The sequence below is a fragment of the Micropterus dolomieu genome, linkage group LG13, assembly GCF_021292245.1.
Source record: "Micropterus dolomieu isolate WLL.071019.BEF.003 ecotype Adirondacks linkage group LG13, ASM2129224v1, whole genome shotgun sequence".
Lineage (NCBI taxonomy): Eukaryota > Metazoa > Chordata > Actinopteri > Centrarchiformes > Centrarchidae > Micropterus > Micropterus dolomieu.
In genome coordinates, this window is record NC_060162.1 from 12,878,019 (window position 1) to 12,890,566 (window position 12,548).

At 38.6% G+C, this 12,548-nt stretch overlaps 1 protein-coding gene across 1 annotated transcript in view; it reads left to right on the forward strand.

Moving 5' to 3' along the window:
- Nucleotides 1–12,067, forward strand: part of LOC123981501 (astrotactin-2-like) — a 176,596-nt gene extending 164,529 nt beyond the window's left edge. The window contains exons 19-21 of the mRNA XM_046066361.1: nucleotides 7,383–7,483; nucleotides 8,052–8,235; nucleotides 10,297–12,067. Coding sequence (XP_045922317.1) covers nucleotides 7,383–7,483; nucleotides 8,052–8,235; nucleotides 10,297–10,534 — 523 coding nt within the window. The 3' untranslated portion in view covers nucleotides 10,535–12,067. The remainder of the gene's footprint in view (nucleotides 1–7,382; nucleotides 7,484–8,051; nucleotides 8,236–10,296) is intronic.
- The last annotated feature ends 481 nt before the right edge of the window (nucleotides 12,068–12,548 follow it).

A 12,548-nucleotide genomic window follows, 5' to 3' on the forward strand; every position in this document is an offset into this window, starting at 1 on the left:
GCCTTGCCACAATTCTGTCTCTGAGCTCTTCAGGCAGTTCCTTTGACCTCATGATTCTCATTTGCTCTGACATGCACTGTGAGCTGTAAGGTCTTATAAAGACAGGTGTGTGGCTTTCCTAATCAAGTCCAATCAGTATAATCAAACACAGCTGGACTCAAATGAAGGTGTAGAACCATCTCAAGGATGATCAGAAGAAATAGACAGCACCTGAGTTAAATATGAGTGTCACGGCAAAGGGTCTGAATACTTATGACCATGTGATATTTCAGTTTTTCTTTTTTAATAAATTTGCAAAAATTTCTACATTTCTGTTTTTTTCTGTCAAGATGGGGTGCTGAGTGTACATTACTGAGAAATAAAATGAACTTTTTTGATTTTTGGAAAATGGCTGCAGTGAAACAAAGAGTGAAAAATTTAAAGGGGTCTGAATACTTTCCGTACCCACTGTATGTCAAAGGGGAAGGTGATGGATGGATTAATGTAGCAATGCCAACAAGCTATTTAAATAATGTCTCCCAGTGAGCTATAACAGTAAAATATGTGCCATGTGGTTTTTCAAATTAATCTAACATTAACATTAGAGTATGCGGTCACTAGCTAATGAACTTGTCAATTTCACATAAAAGGTAGCACCCAGGGAAGATCAGAGTAGTCCATATTTGGAAAGATTTTCCTGTCTGTAATGCAGTAATTCACAGCTATACAGACCTGAGCATTTAAACAGGGAAATGAATATGGTAAAATACATCCAATGAAAGATCTGGGTAGTAGTCAACAGATGACATTTCCAGAAACTGAGGGCAATGTCAACAACACACCATCTTACCATCTATTTAGTTAAACATTCACAACTTTGAGTTTCCTAAAAGCTTTCAGAGTGGATAAAGAAAAGAGGGGGAATAACTATTAGTTTAATCTGTAGAAGTCAGGCTTCCACTAACAAAATCCTGCAACAAGAGCCTAATTTCCAACTTTGTAACAGCGTTATCTTTGTTTAGGCATTCTCCACAGTGTTGTTTTTCTCTGATAAGGGCAGAATTTACGTCTGAATTACGTCTGAGGGCACATCTGTTTGCAGCCAACTTCGCTTGTCTTAATCAAGAGCCTGATAAGACCTTTACTGGTATTGGCTTTATACTCGATCATTACCAAGGCTGCAAACTGTTCCCCTGCAAACTAAAATGCTGTTTGCTCCATGAAAAGTTACACACTTCATTTCAAGTGTTGCATTTTTAGAAAATAATCAGCGATTACCAATATACTGGATACAATGAAACCGTCGTTTGTGCTATAACCCATTGTAGCAAAAATAATTCCCTAGAGAACACCAGGCAACTAACTAAAAATGTACTTGTTGGATTATCAGACTTTAAGTGCCATTCACTAACCACAAACATTTATGTTAGTGTTGAGTTTGTGTATCCAGACAGGTACGTGGGGGTATCAGATTGGTGTTTTCATTCATTGATGCAGGGTATAGTAAGGCTTCAATGTTCATGAGAGGAATTTGGCTTACTGACCGCAGACAGTGAATAATAAATACAAAAATTAAAGCAATAACAGTTTGTTATACTGTACAGTACAACAGTCACACCTTGGCTCTCTGCATCACTTAACAGACCCTGAATCTTCCCTGAATTGTCTCAGTCCCAGCTGCCTTGCCTGACTGCTCCTCAGCTGTTTCTAATTGCTGTGTCTCCAGACACCTAGTTTGTCTGAATTCCTTTTGTTTTTGCCAGCCTAAACTCCAGAATTCATGTTTTTTTCCCTCTCCTATGTCTTTTTTCCTCTCTGTTATTGGTGTAGCAACCTTTTGCCAGTTAAGACTCAACCATCTCCTGCCTGTCTGCCTGCCTGGATAGCTCAGATTTTCTGAGGTGGTAGTTACTCAACAAATCCTCATGACAAATTAAGTCAGTTGACTGTGAGCTACTGGTCCTCATCCAGAACCAAATCAGAAATGTTGCGGTTTACATTATATGGGACACGTTGCAACCGCTAGGTAACCAGGATGCCTCCAGATGACCATTTTCTGAAATGTTGCCGCAGTTACTGTGGTGCAACTACATTTAAGGCTTGTGCAGACTACACGACTTTCAGCGTCGGCAGATCGCTGTGCTGTTCAGACTACACAACTTGCTGTCTTGTATCTGGAGTCTTGAAGTCATTGTGGTGTTCACACTACGTGACTGATCGGCAGCAGGGGGTCACACACTGCACGAGCTGACAACGACTCTTTCACCCAACGACTGGTCTCCAAACCACATTTTGCCAAGAAAACTGCCAGCCTGTTCTCTTTGGCTGGATGTGGATGTCGAGTCAGCCAACTCCTCCAGCTAATTAGCATGCTAGACATCGGCGATGCATCAGCGAGACTTTTTGATGCATCGTTGAGTAGTTCACACATAACGATTTTGAGCTGATTTTGCCCCCAATCACAGCACGGGCTTAAAATCATGTAGTGTGAATTAGGCTTTACTGGTTAGAGAAGGATTGTGGTGTGGTGATTCAGTTTATGTGCCAGTGTTTTGACATATCAAGCCCTGAAGTTTTTGCTGCTACTCTAATACAATTTAGGTGATGGGACTTTGTTGTGATGCTCCAAGTAGAAAGATTGCAGTTGACAATTGACCAAAGCTGTACCAACTGTTGTGATATACCTGTAGATTCATGGATATTGACAGAGACCTGTAAACTTGGATAACTTCTCACCGGCCAGTGGGTCAGAAAATAAATGGGAAAAGCAAAGGGCAACTAACATAAAATTTCTTCTGCTTCAATTTTTACATTCATTTTGCTGGATCTTAGTGTTTCTGATGGTTGCATGATCAATGCTGGTACATGCTGGAAACCTTAGTTAACAGTTACAAATACAGTTCAGTGCATAAGTTTTATATAATTAATAGCTTTATATGATTTGAAAAGCGGCAGTCATGGCAGCACATGATGATCTCGCCTTGATTTTGTCAAATACCATTCATAGTATTGTTGGAATGATGGTCGTGTCAATTTTCTAAAAATATCACCGTTTCCAGAAATATCTGGTACATTTTTATTTAAAACTGTTGAATGACTTTTAATGGGGTGTTATCATCAGTACATTCATTTGGACTGTGAGTCTTGCTGATCTGCAAGTGAGATCATTCACTGAGCTAATATTTCTAATTTACAATGAAAGGCAGATCCATTTTATTTAGGGCTGTTGCACCAATGTAATGCCACTGAGGATTTCAAAGTCATGAGATACTGCAAGCTGCCATAAATTCTACAGGCAGTGAGGAACGATTCTATGTGGCTTTGATTGATTTGTGGACTGGCTCAACTGATGTGTGTCCAAATGCTGATGTCATGGAAAAGGCATCCCCTACTGCCCTGGCTTCTCTCAGCATGCCAAAAATATTGCCCTAATTGATCCTCTCCCACTCTCACTTTCTCTCATTCCTCCTCTCTTGCTCAGTCTGTCTCCAAGCTTTCTGTCTTGTCATCTCTTGTTCAGCTGTCTCTCCACTGTCTCATTAAATTAGAGGACAATGGTTACTTTAATGGCAACATTGTTCATTTAGTCAAACATTAATCTGCCATTTGTCCACTTCATTGTTTGCTGAGCTTTCAAAACTGTGGCACACGGACAAAACCAAGCCGCTTCCAAAGGAGCCATGTGCAGCCAGACAGCCTTGGAATAGATGTGAGAGACAAGGAATTAGAGAGAGGGATAGACGGAGCTGAGCTATATGCAAGTAATGTAGATAGAAAAATAGAGAGACAAAGGAAGGTGTATCCGTGTGTGTGTGTGTGTGTGTGTGTGTGGGTGGGTGTGTGTATGTGGGGGTGTTGGGGTTCTGTGTGTCTTGCCAATTCTATTACTTGATGTTTAGAAATTCTAGTGGCAGGCCAGACCGTGGCTTATTCCTTTGTTCTCCCAGGCGATCTTTATTGTCACTCAAGTGCCTGTATTCAGCTCAGACACCACACTCTGTCCATCCAGCCCCCTTTACTGCTACTATCTGTGTCTATGAATGAGATCCTGACAGTGTGAAGCATCCCTGGCCAAGATTCCTTAATTGACTGGGATCAAAAAGTTTCTAATACATTTTCTGTTTCATGTTCAATTTCTTTGCACAAATGACCATCTTTTACCCAAATAAAATGCAGATCTCCAAAGTTGACTTTCTAAGGGGTTTAATCTCCTGGCATAAACAACTTTATTACAGTACATAATAATCATATAATTGCTGTAGGGTCTGTGGAAGGGGAAACAGTACCTGTCACTGATGCCAACCATTTAAACAACCAAACACAGCAATAAAAGGCTGGCTCACATCCTGGGTCCCAAACAAAACATTTAACAAATTGCCTTGATAAAACTCCCACCTCACCGTCCTCCTGCTGCCCTCCCATCTCCCACCTCATTGTATCCATCTGCACGTTATGTGGCCACATAATTTAAACAGTGTGACTGTTACATGCTGGCATTGTTTTGCTGGGCAGAGAAGCCAGTGAGGCCCGTGCGTCTTTTGTGAGGTTCTTGGGGGAATACCACATCCACCCTGCTGAATAACAATACCAGACAAACTATGTGAGCAATGTCCAAACAGGTCATGTTACAAACAAAACAATCATTTGACAGCATTGGGACAGCTCTCAAAAGACATTACATGGGGGGAAAAAAGGCAAATGGGTTTAGGAAGAAAAGCAACTTTTGTAAAAACAATAATATCCTAATTTCTTTATTTTCATGTGTTTCTAAAAGTGTTTAGCATTGGAATGCCATCTCAGTTGCTCATCTTGTCTCGCTGTGTTTTGTGGTTTCCTTTTTGTCATTCTGTTGTTTTTACAGTGGTAAGTCTGTGGAAATACAGCTGAAAGCTTAGAGTTCTTCATAACTAGTTAAAAACATTTCTCAATACCAAAATTCACTTTTTCAAAACTTCTCCTGCAGTAAGAAAAACAGTTTGTGTGGACCAAAAGGATTCTGTAAAAATCTTTACCTTTACCACAAATAAGCATTATTAATTGCATACTTCAACTGTTACGTTTAACATTCAATCTTGAACAAGGAATAACTGGGAAAATTGTTTGAAAATATTAATTGACCAGGCGACGCATTTTACATTGTGCAGTTGGCTACTACTGTATACCTGTAAAACAACATTAAATATTACATAATGTAGATCAAAAGGTCCTGCACACCCACACAGCTGTTCAGATATTCTGATCAGACTCAAAACTTCAAGTTGAAGTTGACTAGCTATGCTGCAAATACGTGAGGTCACCAGACTACATGTACTTAATAGGGATGTAACGTGTCCTGCCTTAACAGGTGAAACAAAGCTAATAGGACAAATGTCATCTGGGTGCCCAAAAAGTCCAGAGAATTAGAATAAATCATTTAAATCATCTTTTTAGGTTTACCATGGGTGTACAGGCCCTGTAATATTTAGTTTTGGATAATGATTCACAAACTGTATCTACATTATTGTAGCATTTTTTAAAGTATTTTTTGTAGGTCATGCACTTAAGCTAGTTTTTTAATTTGGCTAACTGTAAGCTTTATCTAATGTTCTTAGTGTTGTCTGTCTTACAAGAATAGTTAGATAGTTTTGGAAATACAGTTATTCACTTTCTGGGGGAGAGTAAAATTAGAAGATTGATAAGATTCTCATGTCTGTCTGTAACGTGAGTTACAGCTAAGTTAGCTTAGCTTAGCACAAAGACTGGAAACAGGGAGAAAAGGCTTGCCTACCTCTGTCCAAGGGTAACAAAATCCACCTACCAGCACCTCTAGTTCACAAGTTCACAAATTTACATTTTATATTTTGTTTGTATCGACCATAAAAACTGAAGATTTAAAAACGACAATTCGCCGTTGCACAGGGGGTTATGTGCTAGGCTGCTCGCTGTTGCTTGATTTTTACCATATAGTGATCAAATTGGCATCAGTCTTCTCATCTAAGCTTCCACCAGAAAGCGAATAGGTGTATTCCTAAAATGTTGAGCTTGTGCTTTGAGAGTGCTTTCAGACAACAAGAAGTTACCTCTGCATCTGCTGCCTGGCAACCTATACCAGTATGCTACAGGTTGTTGCTATCCACCTACTCTAACCTCATCACATAGCCAAATTGTCCTTTTCACAGCCATTACTATTTCCCACTATGTCCATTACATAGTGGGAAATGCACAGGTGTTACTAATAACATTGCTGACGGCTCCATTCTATTCAAGTGTCAGAGTAAGCCAGTAAACACAACACCAGGACCCTGGAAACAAAGCAGCTATATGGAATTCAGCCATTTGATTGTTTATATCTGTGCTTTTCCTACTGTGACATGTCAAAATTTCTTCAGTGAAAATTGCCTATATACCTGGTTGTAGCTCAAAATAGAGAAAATGGTTAGCAATTGACACAATTTATATAGTTAAACAAACATCTGAGCTAATATTACTCCCAGACCCTTTTTTAATTGATATGTTTGTTTACTGCTTGTAAAAGATGTGTATAATTCAAGGAAGTCAGAGACCAGTACAAGAAGCGTGTGTGTTTTTCTTGGTGTGGTTTCTGTGGTTGCCATGGTCACACGGAGAGCCGCAGTGGCAATTTAAAAAGTTTAACTATCATCAAGACACTGCAAGGATATTGATGTCTTAATCTGTGCCACTCGTGATCCTTTTTTTAGATTCAGTATGACCAGTTCCTCCTTTTTCTTATTCAGAAGTACATAGATTGGCATTTTCAAAAGGACATGTAAAGGTCATTTGTTCTCTATTCCGAGCTGTGTGGCCCTACATTACTTGAGATGCGTTACATTTTCCCAGTGTGTCTCATCTCCTATTGCAATGTCTTGAACTGTTCACTGTGGTATCTTATCAGTGTACGCCGTGGTCCTGAAGTCTGTCATGGAGCCCAAAAAATTCTGATGTTTGACATTTTCAGAAAGAGGAACTTTGTCCTTTTTAGAGTGCTTGGACTCAAGTCACATGCACCTTTACTCCTCTCTCCTTGTGGCACTGGCTACAGTCATTTTCAGATATTATTAAACCACACCATCCCTGGCTCCATGTCCACATGAGATTTTCCTAAATGTGATGTCAGTGCATGGGTATATATTATCAAATATTTTCTCACCTGTCAAGACCACCATCTCATCCAGCACATTATCCTGCAAACATATATGAATTACACTATTTAAATTTTAATTTGTTGGCAAATAACCTCAGATGCTGTAGCTAAAGTGTGTAGTTGGAGTTGTAAGTGTCTTCTTCAAGGGTATGCTGGTAATGGCTTGCAAGCTGAGTCTTTCTTGCTCATTTCTGCCACTTTTTCTTACCCGGTCTTGGGATGTCAGTAACAAGTAATAAACTCGCTTCTGTTGTATTTTTAGGTTTACTCTATATGCAGTGGATAGCCGAGGCAGCCACTCTGAGTCAAGCTTTGTCTCAGCACGGACATCTTGTCCAATGGTGGATGACAGCCGAGCTGAAGGTACTCTCACCTTTGACTTTTTCATCTGTGTATTTGTACTCCTTTTTCTATCCATCTTTTGCACATATCTTACATCCTTTCACATAATATGTATTTCTCCACAGTGTTCATACATCACTAAAATGTCTTCCCCTTTTAAATTCAACTTTGTAAATGTACATTTTGACACTACACCCTTTCATTTAACTCAACAGTATGCATTTGTAATCTAATTATATTTTGCATTCTCCATGTTTGCAAATCAGACTCAAATTTGAAATGTTTACTATAAATTCTAAATACACCATTCAGCATTTAGTGTCAGGTTTAGTGTCAACATGTAACGTAAAAAAAGTTTTAAAAAAAGGACATCAGGATTCAGTGCACACATGCTGATTTTCGCCATCCTTTTTTTCGCATCTGTCTCTCACAATTCCTCCAACCTTATTGAAGTGCAATACCAAATCACTGAAGTTTCCTATCAAATTGTTGTCACACACCTTTATCTGCTTATTTGCTTTTCTTCACTCATGTTAAAATCCCTTCACCCTCCTCGGTATCTCTGTCTCTGTCTCTTACCTCCTCACAGAGATAGCAGACAAGGTGTACAACTTGTATAATGGATACACCAGTGGGAAGGAACAGCAGATGGCCTACAACACACTGATGGAGATATCTCCTCCGCTGCTATATAGAGTCCAGCACCACTACAATTCCCACTATGAGAAGTTTGGAGACTTTGTCTGGCGTAGTGAAGATGAGCTGGGCCCTAGGTGAGAAGTGTGGATGATGGCACAGTTTTCTTGTGCAGACTTTGAAGATGCTGGTTGTATAAGATTTATTTTATGTTTTCTTGTCTAGAAATGTCCCTTTTTTCCCAGTCCGCCACTGTTTATCCCCATGTCCTTGTCATTTTGTTTGATCACATTGTTGCATTGTTTAGGATCAATTACATTCATCCTCAGGATACATAACAAAAGCCAAAGCTGGCTGAACTGGTGTTAGCAGATTCAGACCATTAAGCTATTTCTCATGGCATTGTCTGCACCCCTCTAACCCCGACATCCCTTCACCCATGACCCTCTTAACAGGGAAACTCCCACTGACAGACGTCAATCGGGGTGAGACATTATCACACCATAGAGGGAAGCTCAATGACAACTACGAGAGAGGAAGTATAAGCAAGCATAGAACAAAAACATTCTTGTATGCGACAGCTGGTCTAGCGCAGTTGACATGAGATCTTAAGTTACGGCCCAATTTTTTGGTTTGTCCACTCCCATTGCCTGCAAGCACTCCTTTAAAGCCATAAATACTATAATAATTGTGGAATAACTTTGGTCTGTAGGAAGATTATGCTTCTCCCTGATTGGTGAAGGGGGATGGGAGGCACGGCTTGGTCATTTGGACTTATTATGGGGATTGAGGCGGTCGGATGGTGTGTTTGTGTGTGGGCAGCTGGGATGGGGGGGTGGGGGAAGGGGGGGAGTTTAGCACGGATTATTTACTGCCTGAAGTTGGCAGGGTTGAGCCTCATTGGGGTAATTTACAAGCAGGCTCTATTGGTGGTGCCTTTTAAAAGGTAACAGAATGGCCAAGTCAAACGTAAGCACAGTCAGCACTGCCCCAGGAGCTGAGAATCCCAGGAGCCCCCAAATGTCCGCCAGCATTGTTGAACTGAACACTAGCTCCTTTTATAATTGTATTGTTTAATGGACATGCTGTGATACATGGTTACTGCTTTTTTACCCTTACTGTAAACACAACTATTGTCTTGTACTGCAGTGTACTTTTTCTATTTCCCCACATCAGTCTCTTTGATTTGATGTAGTTTTTAGTTCTGCTTTGCATTATCTTGAAGCTGTGTTTGTGTAATCAATTACTTTGCTTAAATCACATGAAGTAAATTGTTTGATTTAGTAGTTGCCTCGGTTTTCTTTTTTGTAGTTTCTTTGTTTGTCATCCTGAATGACATTTAATGTGTTTAATTTATAACATGTTTGCAAGCTTCCATTGATTTTGTGTTTGGTATTCTGTTGTTTCAGACATAAGAATTTAAGGGAAATGAGAAAATGCCCCCCCCCCCTTTTCAGCAAATAAGTAAAAAGGATGTCTGTACTCCTTGCTTAACTAAAGACAGATGTTGATGCTCAGCAGACACTGCTTTACAAAACAAATGGAATTTTGCCCTTCTCCGTGTGTTTTCCTAATTTTAGTATCCATATGGGCTTAACAACCTTGAATACTTGTAGATGTTTTCTGTAGGTGTATTTATTTTGTAAGTACAGAATAGATGTATATGACCTGGAGTTAAACAGCTGCCTTTGATGTAGTGTTGAACAGAATTAGTACTCCGAGAATTAAAAATGCAATTGCTGCAGTTTTGACCCAGACTGGCAGTCCCATCAGTGTGACGGGAGAGACTCAGTGGAAGTTAAAATGATGGCACCATGTCATATTTGTACATTTTCTGTTTTTTGAATATATTTGTTGACATTGTGGTCCCATATGAACACCCTTGCATTGAGGTGGGTGGAGTAGCAGATCTGTGGTTATGTTTATGCAGATGAGGTGTCACAGTGAATTTTAAGGTGCCCTCTTTGGTGTGAAATTGTGGCTGATTTTGTTTACATATGTAAATGCAAATTATTAATGCAATAAGACAGAGTGTGAATATGTTTTACCGATGTTTTCATTCACAACTGCTTGTGGGTTGTATGTGGCTTTTGAGTTTGACATTTGACTTTTGTTGACAAAAGTCAAATTCAGCAGCAGGACTACTATGGGATGGGATTAATTAAATTACATTTGTGTGATGACTTTTTCTTTAATAGAAAAGCCAACCTGATACTACATAGAGTGGAGAGGATTAGCCACTACTGCCGGTCCCTGCTGCGCAGCACCCACATCCAGAGTCGTACCGACACCATGGCGTATGTCTACTGCCGGAGTGAAGAAGGCCGACCTCCCAGTAACACATGGCATGGCTCTTTACATGAAAGTCGCACCACCTGCATGGAAAAGCTCATTTCTGTACAGCGTAACACATACAGCAACACCAAACTCCGATGAGACAGGAGTGGTGCGCTTTTTTTCCCCCTGGAAAATGACATCAGTGATTGGTGTACCTCGTCACCCACTCTGCAGCAGGTGTCTCTCAAGTGACCGGTGGATTTTGAAAACCAGGAGAGCCTAAAAAACCTCAGAATTCACTGGACATTGTGTTAAAGCTACCGAAAATCATATTTTTGTGTGGCCTACTTTTAATAGAAGAAAGAACATTAAAAAAAACTGGAGCGAACATATTTCTCAATTGCAAAATGCCAGTGATTGCACATATCAATGAGAAACTGCAGTGTCAACATGTAAAATATCATTCAGCCAAGAGAAAAACTGGTTGGCTTAAATACTTTGAATGTAATATTGTAGTTCCTTTTAGGTGCTTTGAAGCTTACCTGGAACACTTAAAAAAGAGAAAAAAAAGAATAACCAATAGCATAACTTATTTGCCTTTATTACCTTCATTTGAAAGGAGAAATTTATATGTGTTAAAGCCATTTGAAAAACACTTTCTTGTTTTTAAGTTCACATTAATTAAAACAATTAAAGCTTTGCTTCATAAATTTAAAATCATTAAGTGAGAATCTAGGTAGTCAGTCTAGTATTACATTTGATAGACTCAGTTGAAATAGTAAGGCTTTGTGTTGAAACAGGATTGACAAATAGGCTATGACCAGCCTGTTGAAATTATGCAACGATAGAATGGGTGGCATTGAAACATCATATTCTTTCATAGACTGATTTTAGTTCAGAAATGTAGGAATCATTTTTTCATATATTTCCTTAATATTGCAGTACCCAAAATAAATACTATTGAGCAATTTCAATGACATTTATTTCTCAGACTAGAAATGGACCTGAACACAGTGGATTATGCACCTGAGACAAAATAAATGCAATGCTTTTGGCACACTGAAATCTTTTAAAGTAAATGCTTTATATTGATGGGTTTTGGTATGCGACTTAACGCAACAACAATATTGATATTTAAAAAAAGTGAAATCAAATGCTATAGCTAGATTTGATGATTTCTGCAAGACCACGTAATATACTTGTAATCTAATGATAAGTTACAACTTATCTTGTCGTATTGTACAGATAAGAAGAACAATATTAGAAATTATATTACAGTGACAATAAGGTAAGAATATAGAGAAATGAGTGATTGAAAATCTGACCAGATCAGCTGAATGCATCTTTGAAAAGCTTCTCCCTCACATTTATGTGCACTCATCGAAAATGTGGCAGGATAATAGGATATTAATTTTATGGAACATTTTCAGGTGCCGGAACAGTTAGTGTTGTACCAACTGTAAACATGTGATGTAGCGTCCACTGAATTGTGAAGAACCAGTGATTTTAGGGATCACCTGTGGTCCTTTTAATCTTCTATTATTCAGTCCAATGTCATATCTGTAAGCCATGGAGATTGTTTTAATGAAGACAATGCCTTTTCAATACCTTCATCTCATGTTATATGAATTGTAATTATAAATTATTATATTGTACATTTTAAATTGTAAAAAAAAAAAGACATATGTATTATTATGTGGCTTTGTCTTTTTCTGAAGAATGTGAAATATTAAAAATGTATATAAAATCAGAAGATTTTTCTTTGATCACTACAGTGAAATTTTACACTCATTTTAGTTTACAAGTGAACAAACAACAAAATCTTATTTGAACCTATTTAAACCGTAACCTTAATTTAACATCACAAGTGTGCATGTATTTACTAACAATTTTCTGTGAAGCTTTCCAGAATTTCTTGAATATTATTGATTATTTGCCACTGGCCCACATAGTGACTAATTCAACATTGACTTGTCAGAAATGTTGCTATAGGTTGTAAAATTTAAATCAACATTTTTACAGCAGTCACAGTTCATGTACTTGAAAAAAAATGCTAGGAAATCAACATTGTATGAGGCTCATACTTTCATATTTTCAACATTCACATACTGACATTTAATCCATAGTGTCTCAGTCGGCCTACTGCCAACTTTCCTGCCAAAATATTTTTAAT